Below are 26,893 nucleotides of genomic sequence, written 5' to 3'. Positions count from 1 at the left end.
TCACTCTCATGCTGATGCCTGTCCACAGCCGCACGCTGCCGCTCTGTCTCTGCTCTGCCTTCATTCATGGACTATAAACCTTCTGCAGATTCCCTCTAATGACACTGCTGCTCTCTACAGTTTTTCACTTTAACAGGCTCCAGCTGAGCTGAGCAACTCCACACAAATTACACGCTTTAACTCCAGCAGCCACTTGTGGCTTCAGCCGGTGGACTAAACGAGCAAAACTTTAATTCTTCAGGGTTAAAGCAGCTCCGTTCAGGACTACAATGCCGGACTCCGCTGTTGTGAACAAGAACGGAATGGTGACAGAACCGCAGACGAGGACGAGGATGGAGCCGTTCACTAACTATTACGACCTGGTTGGCAGAGAACTTGGCAGGTGAGGCTGATGTTTTATTGTCATTAGCCAGTAGGGGTGAGCAATATGACCCTAACTTTTATTTCACGATATTTCAGAATATTCATGGCAATATGAATGTATTCATTTCAGGAATATGTTTCTATATATATAAAAAAATAGATTTAAGTTTTATACATTCACTAGAAAAAAAGTATAACTTGCATGTTTATCTGTCTGTTTCCTAATATATGATAACTGTATTAAATCATAGTTTAACAAAAAAAATGCATATAATATGCAAACAAATACCTAGCAAACAAAATTTAATAAGAAGCTAAACAGATACAAAATGCACTGATTAAAAGAAAACCGCGATATCACAGTATTGATTAACGTTATTTTTTATATTTATTTCAAGAGTATATTTCTGCAACAAAATGAATATTAAAAATAGAAATATTATAAAAATAGGAGTTACATACATTCATTAGAAACAAAAATTCTAAATATATTTTTCTAATATATGATTTACCACAAAATGTTTTTTTTTTTGTTGAATATTTAGCACATGCATATAAACTGCGAACAAAATTTAATAGGAAGCAAAACAATCCAAAAAGCACTGCTTTCAAGAATATTGTGATATCACGATATGGAGTTCTTTTTATGACAATATTATTGCATACGATGCAATACCCAATATAACGCACATCTATTAGCCAGTTAACGCTAGGCTAGTTAGGCAAGAGTTAGCTAGGTTAGGTTAGTTAACGTTAGCTAGTTTTGTAGCTAGTAACAAGTTAGCAGTACAGTGTAACGCAAGCTAGGCTAGCATTTACCACAAGTACAAAGATTAAGCTGGCTAACCTACAGCTAGCATTGTGCAAAAATAATGTTTCGCAAACCTGTGCAATAAATATGAATACAAGCCAAGACGCCAAATTAGCTAATGTAGTTAAATCCCTGATAAAAACAGCTTATATAGCTATTTAAATGCCTGTTAAACTGTATTGCAGTTTTTTTTACCTCAGTTTTTTTTTACAGGTTCATATTGTTCCATTTGTTTTGGTTAACGTTAGCAGTTTTAACTAGCAGTTAACGTTAAATTGGCTACTGTTAGCTAGGTTAACAAACGTGGGAACAGCCCTTAGCCTGCAAAAAATTCATAACAAAAGAATAAACCTCTCTAATTGGAGCGAGAATTACTGCCAGCTGGATTAATCCACATTTCTGTTGGCGGCGGGCTGCAGTTTCTGCACGTGTGGCCGCTAATCTAGGTGACCGGAGGGATAATTTGACTGTTAGCAATGTTTTTTGTTATTTTTTTTCCCCGCCCGCATTCGCGTACTGCAGTATGTCCCGCCTCCTGCACCGGATTGGCGGATTGATTGTGAGAACAGGTTGTTAGCCAATAGTTACGCGGTTGGTATTAACTTTTAGCCAATCTTATCGCGTAGTGGGCGAGCTATAGGAATACGGGTAGGAACAGAGAACAACGTTTCACGATTAGGGTAAATAAGCAGGGGATGTTAGCAGTGTTCTGGCAGCACGTGAAGATTTTAGTGTTAAGTCTGTTAAGTTAACTAGGAATTTTAAATATTCGTATTACCGATAATGAACACTCACTGCTGTTTTCTTTTTTTTTTAATAGGGATTTGTTTTAGTATGTGCTGAATTTGAATTAATACATTGTAACTGTTACTTTTAGTGACGTTTTTAACCTTTTGTACCTCTTTGAAAGGAAAAATGTGATCATTTGCATGTCCGGGTGCAAGAGTTTTATCACTGAGTAGAAGTGTGAAATATTTTTCACAGAGGTCCCCCTGAGAAACTAATTCTGTCCAGATAGGACTGTACAAGATGCACAAAACAAGGGACAATATTGTTTGATATAAATGTTTAATCTTTTCTCTCTTTCAACCATCAACCAATTTTTGGCCATAAAAATTAAATTGTTGGGTACTCAGTGCATCCTTAGTATGTCCTAAGTATAATATGTAGGCCATAGAGTACAGCAGAGTAACGTGGGGGTTAGTGGTCTCACATGTTTCACTTTTCAGATTCTAATCTATATTGCAGGTTTGCATCAACCTGTTAAAGGGTTGAATCCGATCGACAATAAATATTCAACTTTAAAGCTAACATTTAACACTCAGCAGACACGTCTCAGATGAACGTCTGCTAGTCTGAGAGAGATGTCTATTCCCATCCAAGTCTGGCCACCTAACTAGCTTGGAATGTTCCTTTTCTCTGAATAAAACTCATTCATGACACCACATGCATGGGTCACAAGGCCTGCTGTTCTTTATATAACCCACACCGTCTGATTTTCTGGACAGATTGCCGCTTTCAATTGGAAGAGTGCAGATATGCTGCGAGATTGCGCCTCGGCTCACGCGCACCTTCGATCTGTCAGTCAGAAAGTTATGCATTCCTGCTCTCAAACATTTCGTAAAGCTTCACTACACACACAGACATCATGCTGTGCCACACAGACAGATTGTTTATCAGTTTAACTTCACACAATGTAGTGTCGGGTCCCTTTAGAAGTGGAAATCTCACACTAACTGCCGCAAAGTATCTAAAGGCCTAGTTTTGCTTTCTCTCAGTTACATAACTACCACACAGATAATGATGTTTGGAGGACTGTGAAACTGGATGAAGAAATCTACCTTAGTATGAACTTCAATCAATAGCTTAGTTTAGACCACAAAAGTGTATTAAAGCAAATGGCTACCAATTAGAATTTCACAACTAACATCATGCTAATTTGTGGCTACCCCAGCTTCCATTTTTTGTGACATATGATATGGGGAATGTTTGGTTAAGCAATCCATTGGACAGACTTCCCTTTTAATGTTCCTGTATTCATAAGTTCTATGATTTATTGTGTCAGGTGAGTTAGATTACAGCTGGAACTCAAACTCTGTTGACTGAGACGATCTCCAGAAACAATGTTGAGCTCCTTAAAGAGGAATTCCTCAGATTTTTAAAAACTTCGGCATAGTTAAGCCGTTGACATGTAAACAGAGTCGTTCAGATTGGTTGTGAAGTGGTGCGTTGTAGAGAAGGAAATAAGTTTTTTTTCAGTGGTGGTGATGGCAACCAGGGTAGTATTTTAGAACAAAACATATTTTTTTATATTCTTCATGATACAATTCAGATTCAGATGAAGTGACCAGGTATAAACAGGGTCAGGGTCTCTGCTTTCAGGCTATTTTTGTTAAAGTACGTTTTTCATTTATTAGATTACTATTAATGTTCGTCAAGGTACTATGCAGTTGTAGCATTGCAAGATTCTCTAAAGTAAAGCATTTCTCACCAAATTAATTACCTTTAATGGGATTTAACTAGACGATTGGAGTTTGGACCAAATTGTTTAACAATAAAGAATGTCTCTTTCTTTTTCCCACTGTGTGAACAAATCGAATGGTTTATACTTTTACCTTTTAAAGAATTGTTACCGAGGTAAAATGTTCAGTTTATCGTGATACTGATTTTGAGGTCATATTGCTCAGCACTTCTAGGAGTTCCCAAATCAGTCAGACTGTGAATCAGTCAGAACATTGTGAGGAGAGACCACAGATGTCGTGAGAGCATTCCTTTCCGTGTTTAACACCATGATAACATTTCATATATGCCCTTGTAGGTGTCCCACTTTCTAGTGTTACATAAGTGGGGTGGCCTGATTTCAGCTTGTGGGACTTTTTCTTTTTTTCTGGTGGTGTCATTTTAGGAACTTCCCCTGAGGATCCTTGAATGAGTTTTTATGCTGTCCCAAATTCTTCTTACAGTGTGTGCAGCTGGTCAGCTAATGCAGAGCTGCAGAGGAAAGTTAAAGCTCATTAAAACTCAGAGATAATGTTGGACGATTGTGAAAATTACCCAACTTTAAAAGTTGGCTATTGAAAGTTTGAAGGAATGGCTTTTTTTAAGGATGTCTTCATAAAGAAATGTGGATTTGGAAATACCCTTTAGCAACCCAAGACACGAAAAGATATCCCAGGGTCCAGTTTCAGCATATGCATGTCTAAGAGCCTGAGACAAAGAGAGAAAAAATGCTAGTGCTGGTCTAGTTTCATAAAGGATGCACCACCACTACTGAATGTGGGTCTTGTAACCACATCGCTTGTCTGTTTCCTGCCTATACTGTGAATGAAGAAGCCTTCCTTTTAAAGCTTTATAAGGCCTCTAAAATGTTAACCCCTTCAGCCTAAGGTGTGTGTATATGTTTCTGTATTTTGCACATTTTGCAAAAAGTAGAAGAGTTAAATTGCTTTTAGCCCTTGGGTAACTTTCTAGAACACCCTTCAACCCCCCACCCAGCAACCATTCATGTCTGTACCACTGTTGAACACCAAACGGTGTCATGTTCTTCACGGTCTTCAACTGTTTCAACACAGAGTTATGGCTTTAGTAAGTTATGATCACAAATGTCATGCCCTTTCACCTTCAACCATCGATCTTGAGAAATAATGTCCCCAACAGCAAGCAACTCTACATTCTTTGTTTGACTCCTCTTATTCTTGCATTCTTCTCACTCTTATAGTGGCTCCGGAACCCTACCGGGGTCATCTGAACTTGACCTCAATCTTCAATCTTCAACTGGTTTCAGCTGACCTTCAAATAAAAACATGGCTGTGCACAGTATGTGGGTGAATTAGATGCTGGCTGGAAGGAATGCGTGGTGAATCTGTGTGTATGTTTAGTTTTTTGTTTGGGATCACGCTAAGTTCCTAAGTTCCACGTGCCGAGCTAACGAAGCCTGAAGAACTGGCAGGGTTGAAATTCCTTGCTTTTGCCAAGCGCCTCAGGCACCGAGGCATTGCACTGGGCTGCTGGTGAATGCTGGACACCTAATGACTGGTCACGTACCAAACGACTGTTCCCACAGAACATCGGTCATTTGCCAACCAGAACCAAAAACAGTTAGTGGTTTTTCGGGGAGATTTGTAGTTGTAGTTTTCTGGCTCAAATCTTTATTTCAGTTTGAATGCTCGTCCTCACATACACTTCAGGGTTTTAGAGTACTTACTTTCAAATTTTGTAGCAAGATGGACAAATTACTAGCATGATGATTTGGGATGCCCAGATAATATAGTCCTGAGCTATATACAGCTCAAAACTACTTAAAAATTATGAGTTTCTTTGATTGATTTTACCAAATTGAAAACCTCCGGGATATAATCAAGAGGAAGATGGATGATCACAAGCCGTCAAACCAAACTGAACTGCTTGAATTTTTGCACCAGGAGTGGCATAAAGTTATCCAAAAGCAGCGTGTAAGACTGGTGGAGGAGAAAATGCCAAGATACCTAGGACATCATTGCTTATATTGCAAAACTGAGGCGAGTTCTCAGAAGATTAATAGAAGTTTAGAGTCTGAAGTTTAGAGTCTGAAGTTTAGAGTCTGAAGTTTAGAGTCTGCAGTGTGGAACTATTTTGCGTAATATCAAAGACTGTTTAAAACAATCGTTGGAAGCCTTGGTTTTGGCATGTTTTGCACATGTTCTTCTGGTGAGAGAACCACATGCCCTAAATTTAAAAACTAGCACGATTGGGATGTCCTAATTGTGATTGTATTGCTGCATATAACTACTGACAAATGACAGTTTATTACGGTAATGTTGTTCTAATCTGTTGGCTGATTGGTTGGTTAAATGGCTCATTTTCAGTTTTCAACCAATCTTGTGACAATGCTGATGATAATAAACGAACCGCCACCCTCACAGTAGTGTCTATTTGTTTAAAAAGAGTCTCACTCCAGCCTGTATTAATGATGCTGGGACCTCCTGTTACGTTTTTAATGTGGGTCAACCACACAGTAGACCCACTCACTGAGAAAGTTGAGGCAGTTATTTGTAGTCCTAGTAGTATAGTGGGTGGTCTCTTGTACCCCCCACAGACACACACACACACACACACACACACACACACACACTCTGACACACTGCAGCCATGTCTTATTGTGGGGATTCCTAAAGAGTGGGCAGGGAAGGCGGGACTATGAGCAATTTGTTCTTTTCTGCTGTCGAACAAGAGACTGTGTAAATTGGCTTGTCTGTCTTTGTCTGTCTGTCTGCACGTATATGCAGAAGCAAGGTCTTGCTGCTGTTGGCTGGTCACTGAGGTGTCAAGCAAGTGTGTGGACAGGACCTCATTTGAGGGGAATGAGCATGTGCGTGGGTGTGTAGGCAGGAAATCCTCTAGACTCTTCAACTGTCACTCTGTTATTTTGAGTGTCAGGCAGGCCTGGCAGAAAATGAGGAGAAAAGTATGTGAAGAGGCTAGGGGTTTGAATAAAGGGATCTGAATAAACATTATTATTATTATTATTATTATTATTATTATTATTATTATTATTATTATTATGATTGTTTATTGACCAATTTGTTTCTGAATTAAGTTTATGTTGTAATTAAACCTCTATATTCTGCCTCAATTGTTTCAGTAACCGTACAGATCACCTCCTCTGATGTTTCTGCTCAATTTTGTTGCAGAACTTTTATGAAACGACTGACTAATGGCTCAAACTTTGTCCACTCAGTTTTATCTGCCTTGGGTTGTAGACACGATTGCATAAACACATAGTTGCTAGACTACAATTAAATAGGTGTATAAATGCTTACAATGCACAGGCTCAAAAAACAAACATTTGTGCAGGCTACAGCATAGATTCTGTGGTAATTGAGGTTAGAAGCATAAATCAGGTGAAGATAATGCTTGCAAGAACAGTGTTAAGAGACATATTTGTGTAAAATCCTGTATTATTTATTTTCTACTTTGAGATGTTGGTTTGGTATCAGCTTGTCCAGAAATGCATGTGTAAAACTTGTCCTTAGATGTGGTACAAATAAGTACAAATTACACTTTTGGTCTGTAGGGGTGCTTCAGAGCAAGAATATTGTTTGATAATGCTGCCTTATACAAAAAATAAGAATTTTTCTTTAGGGCAAAACAATAAAAATGAACTTGACGAGGAATCTTAATGTTTTTTTTTGAGAAAACATTATCTGGAATGTATTTAAAAAAGGCTTAGCTAATAAAAAAAAAAGTATGAAAATGTAAAGGTAAAAGGAACCATTGGTTAACACCAAATTGACAACTTATCATTGCCGGTTAATCAAGAACATCTAACACAATCAAGAGAAATCGATTAGTCACAAAAGCCCTACTAGATGAAAACAGGTAGGGAATCTAATATCTAATCACTACAATCAGTCTGTGGGTGTAAACTGTCAGCGTTCAGTTCCTCTTTCTGAGGTAACCTATTTGTTGCTGAGAAATTCTGTGAACGATCGGTTAGGATTGACGTCATCAGCAGATTATCCCTCGTCATTTCAGTAATTATGAGCGTGCTGTAAATGACAGCCCACTCAAAGCTCAAAATTATGAGTTTGGTTGGAGTCATTGTGGTCAGCAGGCGAGTCGTTTATCATCTCTGTGTGGGGAAACGTCTTCTGCAGAAGCAGCTGACTGTTCGCTTTCCGCGTGCAATAGCACACTGCCGGCCTGTTTTTGTAGGCTTTAGAGGCCAACCATGTACTGGTGCTGATTTTAAGTTAAATGCTGACAGTACTTTATGGAGAACACAGGTGTTTTTCTGGACACAGACAGTTATACGTAATCGAATCCAAAACTAATAATAGCCTGAGTTGAGAACAGCCTAATGTTTTTCAACTGGAGCGCTACGCAGCAGGGGTTAAATGTAGTCTAGAATTATACTTGAGTGACTGCTTCTATAGAGTCAGCTTTTCGCTTTGCAATTGTAGTGAATTTTTTTAGTTTATGGTGTTTTCACTGCTATTTTATTGTGCTTTGTTCTGGTCGGAACAATTTATGGTTTTGGATACCCTTCTCTGGATTTGATTTGATCTTATTCTCACCACAAATTAATTTCAGCCGCAATAGTTTTTAGTACACCAAACAATTCAAAACCCTGACACAAACTTATTTGCAAGCTAATGTTTTGCCAGTGTAATTGCTTACATGAACATACAGGTTTATTGCTACATAAGTGTGAGAAATATTTGTGTAAATTCCTCTATTATTCTTCAGTTTACTCCCATTCTCAGCTTGTCCAGAAATGCATGTGTAAAGTATGTCATTTTTAAAGTGACTTAAAGCACAAATTGGATCAAAATTAAGTATTTTAGCCACAGTGTTGTTTGATTTGATCACATTCTCACCACAAACAAACTACAAATCAAAAGTATATGTAAAAAAAAAACAACAACCTCAGTTTCTTTGAGTTTTTTTCACAAAAAAATCGTCCACATACGATTACAATTACCTGTGACTGTTCTAGAAGTTTAAATAATTGTGTTTTAGTTATTATTTATACAGATTCTGAATTAAAGCCTTTTTTCTGTCTCCCTCCAGAGGAAAATTTGCAGTGGTGAAGAAGTGCGTGGAGAAAGCTACAGGGAAGGAGTACGCCGCCAAGTTCTTGAGGAAACGGCGGAAGGGAAAGAGCTGCCGCGAGGACATCATGAATGAGATTGCAGTGCTGGAGTCAGCTAAGGCCAACCAATACGTAGTGGGGCTGCACGAGGTGTACGAGACCAGCAACGAGATCATCCTGGTGTTGGAATGGTAAGACACACTAAGGACATATTGACCATGCCTAATTCCAGACATTGCTAGAGGGGGTAAAAATCCCCAGCATTGAGCTGGGGAGCAGTGGTACTGTATTCTCTGAAAGGATGGTGCTCAATCATCATCAGTACCTCTGGGATGAGTTTTGTAAATTATACATTTAGGCGATTGGTGATTATCCAACATCCTTATTTTAGTAGCAATCTTGGCATTAAATGTATGTTTTTCCTGTAAAACCTGAACACAAGCCTACACATTATTCTGCAATAGAACACTTTGGAACTCAAAAAATACCAAAAAAATAATTCAGAAGCTTAGTAACTTTAGTATGGAAAAAACAGTGAGTGGATGGATGTCTCAATACTTTTGTCTGTATTTTACATACCCTTACTCATATCAAACCACTTTTGAGTTAGTTGTTTTCTGCTCTTATGCCCTGAAGTGAACTTCTCTGCTGTTCTTGAGTTTCCAAGAAGAAATCAGAGAAAGCATAAACTCGAAATAACCTCTCTTCCATGAGAATCCATCGTTTTTCTGCTTTTCCCCTCAAAGCTTGTCCAGTATCCAGCCCAAAATAGTCTCAATCCCTTCATCCGTCCGTCCTCTCCGCAAGCTCCTCTCTGGAGAATCTCTGGATTGAAACCTTAATACAGTAGCATTCCAAAGGAAAAAAAAAAATGAGCCGACCCTACTTCTCTCAGGAGGAAAAGCACATTTGGAGCATAGTGGTGTAGCTGTGTTGTATCTGTACACATATTTGAGAAGTGTAGAAGATATGGAAGATATTAGGACTTTGCGCAGCAGTGCTGTACAGTTCAGAACATGCTGTAATGTGGAACTCCTTTAGGGATATCAGTATGAGGAGCTGATAACGGCCTTTAATGAGGCGGAAATGAGAGACCATTAACCCTGAAACCTGTGGAAAAAGTTCACCAAAACACCCACTCCATCTCATTATCTCGCTTTCTGCTGGATTCAGGTTTTTTCCCTTCTTTTTTCTTTTTTTGAGGTTTTTCCAGATTTTCCCCTCTTATAAAGTCAGTCAGGCTGCAATGGTTTTTTTTTTTTTTTCGCAAGCAAGCAAGCAAGCCCTGCACTTTTTCTGTCACCTTTTGTGGCGTGTCTGTATGCGTGTACACACAGGATGCTGGCTGACGAGTGATGAAAATTTTGAGAAATGGCAGATTGCATCTGTCTGACTCTCAATGGGTTGAAATGAGGGGAAAAAAAAACTCACTTCCTGAAGTGACTTCTGTTGAAGATCAGCTGTGTGTCAGTTAGACACACACACACACGCAGAGACACACAATGACTGTCTTCTCTCATTACCTTATTAGGAAGGTGTCACTTTCTTAGTGGTGCTCTGACTGTAAATTGACTTTTATTCTGAACTCAATACGCTCGTCTTGTCAAGTTCTCACACCTCTTTCTCTGTTTCATTTTTCCCTTGTTTTGTCTTTTTGTAATTCTCGTATTTTATTATTTTTTCCCCTCTCTCTGCTTCTCTCTCTGATTCATTCTCCCTTGTTCCCTTTTTCTCTCTCCCTCCTATTGCACATATTTTTTTATTTATTTTATTTTATTCCTTATTTTCATTTTTTAGTCTTTTCTCTCTAGTTCTATTTTTTTCTTAGGTCTCTGTCACTCCTTTTCTAGTTCTCTTTTCATCTGTCTCTGTTCTGTCTCTCTTTTCTTCTGTTTGTCTTACTTTCTCATTGTCTCTCTTTCTCCTTCAGTTTCTCTTTCCTTCTTTTGTATTTCTGAGCTTGTCCAGAAATGCTTGTGTTAAGTGTGTTTCTTAATTGTGTCTTAAAGCAAAAATTGGATTAAAATTGAGCATTTAACCCTTGGTGGGTTTGAGTTAATCACATTTCAACACACATCAACTACTTCAGAGACTATCACTCTATTCTATTCTCACTCGCACTCTCTTTGTCGGTCTGCCTCTTAAATTTAAATAGCTTATGTTGCATAAATTGTTGCAAAGACAAATAATAGATTAAAAAATTACTTGAAGAAATTATACAATTTAGAAAGAAGAAAAATCGCAATGATCATATATTCACATATTGTACATACAGGAAAGTAACTTAATATTTTTACCTTCTTTTAATGTAGCCCAGCTCTTACTTCTTTCACTGTGTTTTTAGTTTAATTAATCTAGACATTTCCTCCAGTGTTGCATTCTAATGAACTAACATGAACATTATGTACCTTTTGGTTTAATTAGGCAATTAAATCATTGTCCTACACACACTTTCACTTTTCACCTGCCATGTAAGGTGTGTATGTGTGTGGGCCTGTTTCATGGTAAAACCAGATGAACCAGAGCGTTAGGCAGTATAGGGAGAGCGAGAAAGAAGGAGCAGTCAGAGAAATAGAGATGCAGAAAAATAATTTTCCATTTCCTGTGGCTTTTCACGCAAGGCTTCTAAAAGCAGCACAACAGCAGCAGCACCACAGACACACACATACACAGGAATGCAGCCACAACCACATCCTCAGTGCTGCTGAGTGCAAAAGAAACTAGCACACGTCTTATCTTGCCCTTTAAATTTTAAAGCCAGGACACCACGACACTGAGAGAAGGCCCATACGTTTGTGTGTGCACATGAAAACTTTACAAGAAACCTAACCACAGCCGAATGAGGTCGTGGTCTGGTCCCTGGCCAGCTGTGAGCTAGCTACCTGTTTCTGGTTCACTTTTTGATTAGAGTACAGCTTTAAAGCAGCGTCTGTGTTTCACGCTCGTGGGCGCCTCCTACTGTCAGGAAGAGGAATTTGTGCGAACATTAAAGAACACTAAAGGGCAAGCTGAGGGATAAATAACCAGTATTAAAAGTCAAATATTACCTGAAAAGCCTGGAGTAGCAAAAAATACACTTTTTTCCTTTATATTACTGTCAGTGGAGCCTCAAAATATATTTCAAGCATTGTTGCTTTAAAGCCTGTTTGGTTGGAAGGGATGTAAGAAAATGTAGATATATTAAAAAATTATAGGTTTATTTTAGGTTATTTTATAGTTTTTAAGTTGTTTAACCTGCAGGGTTCCTACAGGTCCTTAAAGTCCTAAATTAAAATATTGCTAACTAAGGTCTTTAAATTGTCCTAAGAGCTAGAGAGCTAGCTAATGTTAGCGATGAGCTAGCTAACATACTAACATTAGCAGCAAGTTCTCTAGCTAAAATACTGGGGAGAGAACTAAGGTTAGTGGAAAGCTAGCTAACATGGTAACATTAGCGGTGAGCTAACTAACATGCTTACATAATTACATGGCGTTACGTTATACATTTACCTTAGCTAGCTAACATAGTAACGTTGGCATCGATTTAGCTACGTTACCGGGGAGAGAACTAAGGTTATCAGAGAACTAGCTAACATAGTAACGTTAGCAACGAGTTGGCTACATTACCGGTTAGTAGCAAGCTAGATAGCAGTAATGTTAACTATGTTGAGTTTTAATTTCCAATACAACAAATGATTTTTTTAACAAAAACATTTTGGGGTCTTAAATTATATTTATTGTGGTCTAAAAAGTTGACTTTTAGATATAATATTTTACATAGTTTTTCTAACATTTGAGCACCAAAAAGTATATAACGCCTTGCTTACAGAACTGCGATTATGTTGCAAAAAATTTTAATTGTAACCCTGGTTTCAGGATCAGTATCGTCCTATTGCCTATTAAACCTGTTCCAAATAATATCTGTTTTATCACATAGTAAGGTCCTTTGGAAGGCATAGCCATTCCAATGCTTATTCTATAAACAACCCAGTCTAACAGCAACTGTTAAAATGTGTTTCGTTTCTGGACTGACAGGATTTCTCACCTGCTCTTGCATTTCTCTTTCTCAGATGACTAATCTGTTATTCATTCCTCTCTAATTAAGAACAAAAATGTCCCCATCACTCCCTCTTCCTTCTCAATCCAAATGTCCCTTTTTCTTTCTTTGAACTCTTGAATCATAGCCTGGCATTAGCTGATCTCTGACACTTCTTATGTAACTTCGTTTTCACTACCACACCTTTGTCTTAGTCACTTGCTTCTATCTTTCTCTTTCATCCCTCTTTTTTATTTTTTACAACTCTCCTGCCAGCAGATAAATGATGTGTTCTACAGATTTTAGACCATTTTTCACCTGTTACAGATGCACAAACCTGCTCAGGCTAAAGACCTCTGGTTGACATCTGGCCCAGCTTTTGAGGAATGTGTAGAAAGCTCTTGTATTTCCACCCTAAGCAGTGTGGGAGGCTGTTCTCTTGCTGGAGTAGTAATATTCCCAGCCGAGGATCTTTTGAAGTGTCCCGGTCACTTGTGGAACCCTTTAATTGTCTGTAATTGCAGTGTTTCGCTGCAGTGCAGCCGTTTCAAGTAGGGGAAATGTTTCAGGATTCTTCTTTTACAGTAGAAAGGTCAAGTTCTTATGTGTGAGAAGAACCGTGCTCTGTTCTGAAGAGCATTTATTTAAACATAGTTCATTTCAGCATCATTTTATGATGTGTACATGAGCTATAGACACATTGCAGGAAATGCATTGTCACACAAGTATGTGTGTATCTCAGAGATATAATGAGGTAATGAAGTAAGCATGAAAATGAGGCAATGCAAATCAGGTTTTCTTTATTTAACCACGCTGTCAGTGGAAGCCGTAATTCAAACCTGGTCCAGAAAACCACATTATGGATGTTTCAAATTTCCTGTCTAGCTCACACAAACACGCACTCTGTAAATAAAGCAATAAGCCAAGAGGGCCCAGGAGTTACAGTGATTTTACATATTTGTGTTTATGGGCATGTATGCAACTTAATGATTAGTTTCTTTGATTTTACCAAATTGAAAATCTTGGAGATGGATGATCACAAGCCATCAAACTAAGCTAAGCAGTGTGTAAGACTGGTGGAGGAGAACATGCCAAGATGCATGAAAACTGTGATTAAAACCAGGGTTACACCACCAAATGTTGTTTTCTGAACTCTTCAAACTTCATGAATATGAACCTTATATGAGGGCTGAACAACAACAATGTAAATTGTTCTGCAACATATATCTATTATAGTAAAACAGTTTAAAAAATACTTTAAAGTAGTTGTCTTCTGATAATCAATAAAAGGTGGTACGTGTAGTTTGACTTGTTTGTAAATGATTTCAGGTCTTTCAGGTCTTTCTAATGGATTTCATGAAGCCTTTAAAGAAAGTACACCCCCCTCCTGTAGTCCCCACACAGGAACACAAGCTCCCGGTTCAAATGAAAAGTGATGGCCACGCTGATAAGCCGTCCTGAGTACCCCAATTATTTACACAGCTGGAGCCGGAATTATGTAACGGGTTCACTGTACATGTACATGCGTTCACATACACGCAGGTCTGAAATCCCCTGCACATGGCTCTCATTGCCCTTCCTTTCATCTCCCAAAAACACATCCAACAGCAAATCCCCATAGGCCTGATAACCCACGCCACGGTTATGCAAGACTCAGACCTGAACTCCCCCATTCCTCACCTTCTGAAGTCTCCTCTAATGTGCTAATTGGGCATCTTGTTAAGAAGGTGCAGTTGATAAGGTTGGAGGTGTGTCTGGAGTGAGCTGGCTTGGTGAGGCCACTCTTTAGTTAGTTTTCCCACTATTCTCATTCTATTGATATCCTATCAATCCTATCAAGTCCTATAAAAAAAAATTCCTTATAATAAAGTCCTTTATTGTAGAGAAGACAGCATTTGCTATGAATAATCAATATTCCTGTCACTATAATTATTTATCGACTGATCATATAATATTTGGACATCTATTTGTTCTGACTTTATTTTTGCCCATTATTATTTTTTTGTTCGTAAGAAGAGCTTTGTTTAAAACAGTTCTTTTATTTTATTTGTTTCATTTATTGATATTAATGATATTAATTTTTTTTTTGTTATTCTAATTTTAAAATAGCCTAATTAAGCACTGTACAAAGGATGTAATTGCATGATAATTGCTTATCCATTCCATATATTTTTAGATTTGTTGCATTAAATGGTGTGGAACCTAAATAAAACAACAATTCAGCTTCTACTCAATTCACTTTTTTGATAGAGCACTAGTACATGTGCCCAAGTCTTTATAAATGTCTTTTTTTTTTTTTTTGTATTATTACAACAACTGCCGGTCCTACTACTTTATTTACAGTGTACTTACATGCATTTACATTCATTGTAAATGTTGAATTATTATTATGTTCGATGTCTCCAAGCTCACTGCAGTAACTTAAGGACACGACTTGCTGTAAGATGTAATCAGCACAGCAAATTGAACAATAAAACCTGGACAAGTGAAGTAGTTTTATTACATTTGGCTTCATTGAGATTAAGAAGGCTGATAAGTCTCATTTTTATGGCTGTAACAGTTCTAGAAACCTTCTGTGGTTATCACTGTAGGCCAGTGACCAGCAGGTCCTGCCCTCACATTAGAGCCCATAAATCTGGGGTAATTACAGCCTGGGCTGTTTTTTTGGGTGGGGGGGTATTGATTTATGGGTAGGAGTTGTGTAGCTTTTGGCGTGGGGTCGCAGTTGTGTCTTTTGGTCTTCCTGCATTAACGCTGGGTCAGGCTGAGGAAATGTTATGTAAGTTTGAGATTGTGTGTGTGTGTGGGAGTGTGTTGTTTTTGATTTGATTGTAGGCAGTCTCAGTTCTGTAATGTTCTTCACACTCTTTGTCTGGGAGGTTTGGTACTTTTGGTTTGTTTTAATGGAACAGTTGGTAAATTCCTTCCCATTAGCGATCTCCTCATCATAGTGGCAGTGCCTTAGTCCACTGGACAACTAGAAGTCCCCCAGGGTTCTATTTTAGGGCCTATAAAACAGATATTAAATTTAATAGTCATGTAGTTATGACCTAAGGGTTTTTAGTGTTAATTTAGTATTGGTAGGTGTTTGATATAGCAGTGTTTAAAAAAGTGTGTTTGTTTCTAATGAATGAATGAATTTATTTATTTATTTATTTATCTCTTTTCAGTGCCGCCGGAGGTGAGATCTTCGACCAGTGCGTTGGCGACAGCGACGAGGCCTTCACAGAGAAAGACGTGATCCGATTGGCTCGGCAGATTCTAACGGGCGTGGCCTTCCTTCACAAGAAAAATGTTGTCCATTTGGACTTGAAGGTGGGCATTCTAGCACTGCACGTGTGTGTGTGTTTAAAACAAAAAAAAGGCAAGAAAAGCCCTTCTGACCTCTACTGCACAAGATCTCACTGTGTGGTGCTTTTGTGTGTTCCTGAAAGAATGGGTTACGTAACCAACAGAAGCTGCTGCGGCTCCAGATGGGGCACCTGCTGTTAGTTTTCTTGGTCCAATAAACCTTCAGTGTTGTCTTTCAGGCAGTTATTTAGTGTGTGTGCGTAAGGAACTGTGTTGCATAACGAATCATGGTGCACGTCTGTCACTGCTGTCAGGGTTGCTCAGTTAAACTCAATTGAAATCTTCTAATCTTCTTCTAAATCAACAATGGATCAATTAGCTGACCACACAGTGTTGTTTTGGCTAGACTGGGAACTGTACTGTCTCAAGCTTAAGCTCATTTTAAAGCTTGACTTATTACAGCTTTATGCAGAGAGGATTTTAAAGTTGATAAATGTAGCGATTGTAGCCTCCCGTCTATAGATTAGCCGTATCAGATGAGAGAAAGAAAGAAAGACAGACCTGCAGACAGCATACCAAACTAGAGATAAAGTGTCTGAAAAAGAAGAGCAGGATAAAGAGATTTATTCGGATGATGAAAAAATACCAAAGGAAAAGTCGTACCATATCCAAGTCATGCATCAGCTGTCTGTAGTTGGACGGCCCAAGCAGCCAGGCCGCAGATCACTGGTAAATAGATAAGATTTAAGTACAAATTACAGCGACCCAGGAATGTTTATTCACTAGACTCCTGGAAAGACCCCTTTTAATTGACTTTCCCCAGCTACGTTCTTGTCAGCATGTGGTTAATTTAAAAAGCCATTGCATGTCTGTGAATGAGAGGAAAGTGAGGTCAAGGAAAGAGTGTGTATGAACTACATAGCCGTTTATTTCGTGGCTCATTTAGCGCAGAACGCCTCGAGGAGTGTCGTGGCCTTTCTATGAACAATACCTGATAAATCTCACGCCATCATTTATCATCAGAGAGACAGATAATGATAAATCTACAGTAATGTTAATAAAACACATTTGCTTACCCTCAGGTTCTCTGGGTAGACAATTAAAGGCCATCAGTCTGCATGACTGGGTTAGAGGTTTAGCACAAAGAATGGCTCTTCCAAAGAACATCTCTAATTGGAAACCATACCAATCCGTCTGTCATGTACTTGATGTTTCGTAATTTGCAGATGAATGCTTTAGTTATCCAAATAAAAATGCACAGAGCAGTGAACTGGGCGTGCTGCAACATGAGGAATGTAACCCACACAAACTATCTATACAAACTAAGTATCTGTCTTTATACAGATGTCACTGTGCTGAAGTAACCTTTTAATATTATTGATGTCTTAGCCCAGGACGGGATTAGTTTCTCAGGGGGACGTCTGTGGAAAAATATTTCATACTTCTACTCAGTGATAAAACTCTTGAATCAGGACTGCAATTGAAAAAACAGGAAGACCAGTTAATTTTTTTTTTGTCTTTCTCGGTCACATAACATCGCATTCAGTAGCTCCTCCATTTCCACTCACTGTTGGGTTTTTTTTGTGGATCTCCATGGAAACGCGCCCCTAAAATGCAATTACGGTGTGTGGCAGTGGACAAATAGCTATTTTATAAAAGGCGAGGAGACAAAACTAAAATTACTGGAGGACCACGGAGTTCAGCAAAAAAACAGTAGGTAATTCAGCCTGTAATTTTCTCAGAGGACGTCTGAGAAAAACTCATACATGGTCGTTCCGGACGGGAATAAAATCACAGAGGACCCCCTAAAAGAGAAAATTACCCCAGGACCCCCTGAGAAACTAATCCCTTCCGGATTTTCAGAGCAAAATCACATTTTTAACTCATTGAAAAAAGACCACATTCCAGATTCACATTCTAATGCAAAATTATTAAACTAATTCATGTGGAAATATGTCTATTTAACCATTACTGTTCTGTTTTTTTTGTGTGATGCAGCCTCAGAACATTCTGCTGACCTGCACCCAGCCGCTGGGGGATATCAGGATTGTCGATTTCGGCCTGTCGCGGCATGTAAACAGCACGTCAGAAGTGCGAGAGATTGTGGGCACTCCAGAGTATGTGGGTGAGTCACTGTACACTGTAAAAAGTATAAAACTTTCCATCTAGTTTCACTTTTATTTAGGTGGCTCCAGACCAGTTACGATAATTACTTTACCACAGTACATGTCTGAACATGTTCAAGATATGGGATGCTTGCTGGGCCTTAACTTGACCACTGTGTTTATTTGAGCTCATTAACATGACAATTCTTAGTAATCAAAAGTTTATTAGAAGGGTTAAGTGTATATAACTAGTGTCATAAAATTAAGTAATTAATTGTAAATTGTAGTATCTAGCTTATCTCTAGGACTGTATTTACTGTAGAACAGCTCTTATAGATTATTTTAAAAGATAATATTATTTTTTAATATTATTATTAAGATAACTATTATTTGTACTCCGTCTGGTGAAGCTGGTTAGTTGGATAAACTAAAACCAAAGCTTAGTACTAAAGAAATGATTGGGTTAAAGTTGGAATTATGTTCTGGTTAAGGTATAATAATAGTATTATGTATAATGTTATGATTTAGTTGAATATGTACTTTTTGTATGGTAAACCTGGTGAATGGATTAAGTGTCTTATAAAATAGTGGCTTTATTTAGGCTATTTAAACATTTTATAGATTATTTTAAAAGATAAAAGATAAGCCATTATTTGTACATTGTCTGTTGAAACAAAGCCTAGCACTAAATAAATGATTAGGATAAGGTTGGAATTATGTTCTGGTTAAGGTATAGTATTATGTAAAAGATTATGCTGTAGTTATATTTAGTTTAATTGTACTTATTAATTTTAATAAAAATGTTCTGTGTGGAACTGTCTATTGCATATACATGGATAAGTTATTATCTAACATTCAAAACTCTTGTTTGTTCCTCATCTTCTGTCACTGTTTATTCCAGGAATATCCAATTATTCTCCTCAAACTCTAACTCTGTAAACTCTAAACAAGGCATTCAGTAGCATCTAAATATTAGACCCAGGTGTATTAAATCTGAACTCCCCAGGATCTAAATTGGGTGGCCCTGGTTTACTGCTAGTATTTCGTTATCATTGTTGTCTTATCTGTATTACTACTGTTAGAGTTACTGTGATTGACAGTCTCTCCTTTACCCACAGCACCTGAGATTCTGGACTATGAGAAAATCAGCACGGCTACAGATATGTGGTGAGTAAGAGTTCAGAAAGCAGGGGTGTGTGCATGCATGCGTGAGTATGCATGAGTGAACTGCATGAAACCTGTGCTCGTTTACTGTTTTATGAGATTCATTAAAAGTACGGCACGGCCTTCCTATAAGCATTACTAGATAAAATGATTACCCTCAATTATTGTCAGTAGGGTAACATGATTACAACACTGGGTGGATCAGTCCAGCCTGCCAAGCTGTATGACTAAGTGAAATGCCATGTACAAACTGTCTTTCACTAAAACCCCTCTATATACAGCCATATTTTTAATATATATATATATATATATATATATATATATATATATATATATATATATATATATATATATATATATATATATATAAATAAATAAGATTTTATTAAAAATAAAGGTGCTTCAGAAGTTCCTCTTTCTATGAAGATTCATGTTTGTCTATAGAATTTTGATACTCTCACAGAATAAGTTTTTTTTTTTTATGTTTTTAATTCACTTCTAACAGTGTAGGCATAATTGTATTTTTTTTGTATTGTATTAAAATAAAATCTAACACACTCATGTCTTATTTTGTCTCTGTGCAGGAGTATTGGAGTGCTGATGTACGTGATGTTGACTGGGGAGTCTCCTTTTTTGGGCAATGACAATCAAGAGACCTATCTCAACATCTCCCAGGTCAACGTTGACTACTCCCAAGACGTCTTCCATGGAATCTCGTCCCTCGCTGTAGATTTCATCAAGTCACTGCTGCACAAAAACCCTGCGTAAGTCAAGAAATAGTGGCACATTCAAACAGACTAACATGCCAAAAGTCATGGGATAGCATTATGTGAATGGATCATGACGTGTTATGGGTAACACTCACTCTTGGCAAGGAATATGAGTTGGAGTTTGTATGAGGCCTGATGGTGAATGCCAGATGGATCGAAGATTTCATTACAAAAAAAAAGAGTTTCTTTGATTTTGCCAAATTGAAAACTTATGGAATATAATCATGAGGAAGATGGATGAACTGCTTGAATTTTTGCACCAGAAGTGGCATAAAGTTAACCAAAATCAGTGTGTAAGACTGGTGGAGGAGAACATACCAAGTTGCATGAAAACTGTGATTAAAAACCAGGGTTATTCCACCAAATATTGAATTCTGAACTCTTAAAACATTTTCTTTGCATTATTTGAGGTCTGAAAGTTCTGCATCTTTTTTGTCATATCAGCCATTTCTCGTTTTCTGCAAATAAATGCTCTAAATGAAAATATTTTTATTTGGAATTTGGGAGAAATGTTCCCATCTAATTTGTCATGAGAGTGTAGTAGTCGTTGGGTGTTTTTCCATTTCCTTCTCCATGGCAGGATCATCTTCTGATACAGCCAAATGGTTACTTTCCAAAGAAGCCTAAGGTTTCTGCGAAATGGCAGATTTATAAATTTCTTCATCCTCATACTATAAATCTATCTAGATTTAAACCAAGAAAAAAATAAGTCTTTTTACGGCCCAGTTGCATTGAAGTGAGCTTACATAACCTGACTGATGAAGCTGTAAGACTTGGCTTTGCTTCTCTCAATGAAAAAATAAACACGGCGCTCTAATCTCGGCTCTTAATCTCATTAAAATGCAATGGCCTCTTGGTTTCAAATGTACAGTGAGCTGACCCCTCCGTCCCGCTGCTTTCCCACATTACTCTGGCTCCCTGCTGACGCCGATGATGCACAGCGGTGACCGTTTTTGGCTCAGCCGGTGTGACCGATGGCAGCCCAGCTCGGTCACCATTTCGGCTGCTGCGCTTGCCTCCGATCCAGCACTAACTTTACGGCCACAGATCATCAGCGGTATGAGGGATGAGAGAGAAAAACGAGAGAGGTTACAGCTATGTGGAAACATTCCGGTGCGTGCGAGTAATCTTAGAAAGAAGGAAAAACCTGGGGAAACGGAAAGAGAGATGGAGCATAGAGATTTGAGGCTTTTGTGGAACCGCTGGAAAAAGCCAGCACCCTGTGGCCCCTGCGGCCATGTCCTGATATTTTAAACCACATTTATGAAGTGATTACTGTTTTATAATTGTAATTGGAAATTGACAGTATATCATTTCCTTGTCGTTAAAGAAGTACTGGCCTTTACTTATGCATACTGATGTCACTGAAGTCTGCAGTATGAAAACTACTGTCTAAACGAATCACCTAAAGCTATTGCATGATGCAGCCAACTTTGGGGGTTGAACCAGTATTTTATGTGCATAATTTGACAACCTTCACTAACTTGGTTTTGACCTACTTTTTATTAAATAGCACATTATTAATTGACTGTGATCCATTTTGGTCAATCGCCTTCATGATTTGCCAATCAGTTACTGCATTGATCAAACTACTGCATTGATTGTTTGATAATGGTATAGATTGAACTTCTCATTTTTGTTTAATATTTGCTCACACCGTTGATGGGTTTTGTCAGTCCCATATTTCCCATATTTGACTTTCCAGCCAGGGGGTTTTTACACGCAACACGGCTCAATACCCATATCCCCTCAATATTACACTCAGCATCCGGGGTTTTGGCACATGAAGCACTTGTTTCGAGTCCCGTTTAATACTCAGCAACTGGGGTGATGGCACAAACACCATAAGCTACATAAGTCTTTTGTGCCAAATATTATTGCTGAACCCATAAATGCCTTGCATCGCTCCAAGTGAATTAATGAATTAAACAATAAAAAAAGTAATTTTGGAGTATTTCTAAAGGTTTTTCCCCCGTTAAAAGTTTCCCTTTTAGAGATGCATAGTGTAATATACATATATATATATAAAAAAGAACAAAACAGAACATTTGTATAATGCTTTTGTCATTTGTTTTCAACCAATCGTGACTAGAGAGTGGAAAAATGTGGCAGTAAAGTAATTCTGAGTGACTTTGGTGGCTTGTCACTTGCTGTAAACAGCAGAAAAAAGGACCAGAATGTGAAAATAGATCTTATGAGGCCTTGTTTAAAGATGTGGTCATTGCTGACATACCACATTTTAAATGTTCACGTTGAAACTGTTCCAGACTGCAGACACTGAAACGGCTCTATTAACCTGTTGACAATATGATTGTGTATATCTCAATTTATATATACTGAATCAAATTGAAATGTTAATAATTTCATTTTGGTTTTAATTGACCAGCTTCTTACCAGTTTCTTACCAGTCTTCTCTTTCTCCTCTTTCTACAGAGATCGAGCGACCGCCGAACAGTGCTTACAACACCCCTGGTTAAACGAACAGGCTGACGAGCAGGAGGCCAGCCAATCTGAATCCGAGCCAGAAAGTCCCGCCCCTTCCCCAGACATGTGCATCATTCCCGTGTATCCCACATGCCCTGGTCAAGGGGAACTGAAGACGGGCCGGGATGCTTTCAGCTTCTCCGAGCCGTTTCCAACGCGGCCTGAAATCCAGCAGGAACTGATCTGTTGAGAGCTAGAAACATAACTAACAAATCGACGGAGGGCTGAGAAGGTTCGTCCTTCAGCCAATGAGGTTCTTTACTGTCACACACTGTTGGCTTGAGTTGGCTTGTGTTTGACAGTGGTCCACTCAGGTGTTTAAAAAAACAAAACGCCCCGCCTGTATGCTTGTGTGCGTCCGCGAGTGAGTGCGTGTTGCTGGTGAAGCTAGCAAGCTGTGAGTGTGTGTTTGGGTACTGTATGAGGAGGCGTGTCGACTTTTCCTAGAGATCTATGCACTTGTGTGGTGGGTGTGCGGTGGAAAAAGAGTGCATGTGCCATAAGCAAGCTCTTAATAAGCCCTTAAGACCTTAATAAAGGGTTTAAGTTAATATTTTTTTTTAAATATAAAGCATGCTCCATATGGGCTTAAGTCAATTTCATTAATAATTAAGCAAGCAGAGCTTCATTCTGTGGCTTCTTCTCCTCAGTCTACATGCATTACTCTTACACTGTCTGCATCCATCAGTCCATCCATCCATCTGTCTGTTCATCAGCAAGTCTAAAGAAGAGCTTCTGTTGGAAATGACCTTTGGTATGCTGGACAGAAGCTCAGGAGAAGCTCTGTGAAGTCTGGCTTCTAAACTCTCCTAGCTCTGAGGAACTTTGAACATGTTGGACATTGGGGAATGTCAATGAACTCAATGAACAAGAACAATGGACATCTTTTTTTTTTTAAGGAACTCTGTTCTGATTGGCTAACTGACTTGGTTGACTGTGTATTCCTCATCCCTCTCCTTTTTCTTTATCTTCTTCTAGGATGCTTTAAACTGTTCAAAGTGTTGAGAATAGTACAGAAGTGTTGAGAAGGACAGAATCGCAATACAATGTTCAAGCACTTTTATATTAATTAATAAATAAAAAAATAAGCGTGAAAAATGTTTAACCCCTAATTAACCAAGTGCTACAAAAGTGACAATGTGCCAAAGACTTGTCAACATGGTTAAAAACAAGCACAGTTCAGTAGAGTTAGCAACGATCACCATATATATATTTAGCCGTATACACACGCACACACATTCCATCCACCACTGTTATCTGTTATCAGTTTCCATCACTGTTCTCCACCAGTTGCCACAAACACCACTTTGGTTTCTGTTCCAGTTCTTTTGACTTTTTCTCAAGATGTTTTGCTTTAGTTGCACAAGTTTTTATGTATAGGACTCCTCCTTTATCTTTTGTATGTAACGATCTCGGGCTCCTCAGAGTTATTGATGTACATAATGTATGAAGATAAAAGTGGCCAGCTCACAGGATATTTCTTAGAAGAAGTATTTTGTAGCTGGTCATATAGATGAGGTTGATTATGATGCAGTGGGGCTGTTGTAAATTTTAATATGTGATTCTTACTGCATTTGAAACGACTTGTCCACTTGTCAACAACTGCAAGTTCAGACCGTGCTCTGGGAGCTGGGATCTATGGGAGCGAACATTCAATTTTTTTTCTTTTGGTGAAAGAGTGTATATAAAAAAAAAAGAGATGTGTGTAAATTTTTGGGGGGTTTTAAAAAAATGTGTTGTAAAAAGTATTTTTCTATTTTCCATTGTATTTGAAGAAAATATATAAACATTGTTGTAATAATAATAATAATTATAATAATTTAGAATTTTATACTTGTTTTCTCTGTGCTTAAGGCAAATTTGCACTTGTGTCCCATTGGACCATTTTGTATGAATATTATTGGCATTGCTGGCAAAGTATTGAATAATAATAATAAATGTACTTTTTATAAAAAAAAAATGTTTTATTTTATGGTAATACTGTAAAATCTTGAAATACAGCTCTGGGAAAAAAATGAGACCACTTAAAAATTATTTTATTTGATTTTACCAAAAATCAAGAGGAAGATGGATGTTCACAAGCCATCAAAACAAGCTGAACTGCTTGAACTTTTTGTACCAGGAGTGGCATTAAGTTATCCAAAAGCATTGTGTAGGACTGGTGGAGGAGAACATGCCTAGATGCATAAAAACCAGGGTTATTCCACCAAACTTTTCTGAACTATTAAAACTTTGTAGACAAGTGATAAATGTATATTTTGCATGTTTGTAGTAAGTTGCACCCTTTCCTGATGCAAAGTAACTGATTGCTAGTAAAGGGTGTCCACACACGTGTCCCTTTTTAAAAATGTAAAAAATAAAAGTAATTTAAGTATTTTTTTAGTTAACATGCACCAAATTCCATCCATTCACCAATCTTCTCCTATTAGTCTTCTTGGTCAGGTGGATCATCAGCCAGGAACCGCAATCATTGGCCACAAGGCAGGAGTACGCCCTAGACAGGGTTGCCAGTCCATCACACACTCACAACCAGTTACTTACACCTAGGGGGCAGTTTACAGTAGCATTGCCAATTCACCTACCACATGTCTTTTAAATATGTGGGAGGAAACTGGGCACAGTATGAGGAGCCTTTGTACTCCAGAGTGGGTATTGAACCCACGGCCCAAGGCCCCTGCAGCTGCCGTGCCACCCATACACCAAATTCTATTGTCCTTTTACAACTTCTCTCTTAGGCTAAGTTATATTACAGCCACACTTGGTCTGGATTTACCCAAAAGCCCATTCTATCATGTTTTATTGTTGGTATAAACTACTTAAAGTGGCTTTGTATACGTTTATAAGTGGCTTTTTGCAATCTGATTACTGAGAATAAGCACAACACAGGAAATTCCAGCCCCTGAGAGCAATGTTCTGCATACTTCTATATATATACACACTCACTCCCACTCAAATTAGGGATGAATACTCACAGCAAACTCATACACACACACTCTCGCTCTCTAGCTTTCTCTCAGTAGGCCTCTTCACTTTTACACGCACAAATAAACTGAAGTAAAACAATGGAAAAGCCGGCCAATAATTCTTGCTTTAATGTGCCTTTCCTGCAAAGTTTGGCCCTTTTCCAGCACGGACACACACACAAACACGCAGGTCTCAGGAGTTTCCGATTCCCTGGGGTATAAAAGGAACGTCCTGCTGTTTTCAGCCTGGAATGTTAAAATTCTGACGCTCTCGCTCGCTCTCTTCTGCTTTCCATTCACCTCCTCTGTTTCTTCTTTCTGTTGTCTATCGTTCCTCCCCTATTAATATAGAATGCAAGGTTTTCCATCCATACTAGAGAAAGTATGTTGGTTGGTTCTGCTGCACCAGCGTCATTAAATGTGTTTTAAGGATGACTGAACTGGTGTCCCAATACTTTTGTTAATATCATCGCTGTCCAATGAAAAACAAGTATGTCCAAAACAACAACTTTACAGAGAGAAACCTTCTGAACTTCCAATGGAAGTCAATGTAATAAGAGTTTATTTCAGCTCATTTTAAAGTATTTCTATTGGTCTGTTCATCAAGAAATGTTGGCACAGTGTAAGGGACAATTTGTCTGATCAAATTATTTAGTAAACTAAAAATTGACAAAAATGCAGATACTTGTTTTTCATTGGACAGCGACGATATAGCGTACCAACATTCCTATATTACATGTGTATGTACTGGTTCTCAGTCATGTTCTTTTAGTATTTCTGCTCTCCATATTGATCATAAACTTGCTTAAAGATGCTTCAATATGATCTTAAAACAGTACCATAGAAGAATGTCCAATTTAACCACTACTGAATGTGAATGTGACTTCTGCAACTTGTCTGTTACACGGACAATTCTAGCCAAATGCCCCTGGTAACAATCATTACCACCCAAAGTGGACAGCACCTTGAGTGGTAATGATTGTTAACGGTGTCCTCTGGCTAGAATTGGCCTTCAATGACGTTTTTCCAGTAACATGCGGTTGGAGGAATGTAAAATCCCCACACCAAGAGAACACCAGCCAGTATTCAGTTTTGCCTAAAAGATTACACCTCACAATTTACACAAATGTACGTGGCTGGTGTGGTTAAGTGGATAACACCACCACCTGCCAGTGAGCTACCACATCATGTGGGAGACTGGGGTTCAATTCCTGCTCTGGGTGACTATGTTGTGCTACACCAATAAGAGTGCTTGGGCAACATTGGCCCACCTTGTAAGTCACTCTGGATAAGAGCGTCAGTTAAATGCCGAAAATGTATATAAGAACATTTTTATTCTATAAACATTTCTCCC

General features: G+C 38.2%; 1 protein-coding gene across 1 annotated transcript; it reads left to right on the top strand.

The window, feature by feature from the left end:
* On the top strand, positions 1 to 24,245 carry stk17al (serine/threonine kinase 17a like). Its single transcript, XM_007256277.3, has 7 exons — positions 1 to 382; positions 8,726 to 8,938; positions 15,933 to 16,077; positions 18,052 to 18,178; positions 19,277 to 19,325; positions 19,907 to 20,086; positions 22,526 to 24,245. Exons 1-7 carry the CDS (start codon positions 270 to 272, stop codon positions 22,764 to 22,766), a joined length of 1,068 nt encoding a protein of 355 aa, XP_007256339.2. The 5' UTR covers positions 1 to 269; the 3' UTR covers positions 22,767 to 24,245.
* Positions 24,246 to 26,893: the final 2,648 nt, after the last annotated feature.

The sequence above is a fragment of the Astyanax mexicanus genome, chromosome 19 (assembly GCF_023375975.1).
Source record: "Astyanax mexicanus isolate ESR-SI-001 chromosome 19, AstMex3_surface, whole genome shotgun sequence".
Lineage (NCBI taxonomy): Eukaryota > Metazoa > Chordata > Actinopteri > Characiformes > Acestrorhamphidae > Astyanax > Astyanax mexicanus.
Note: the sequence above shows the minus strand (reverse complement) of the source record. Positions and strands in the feature narration are given on the sequence as shown.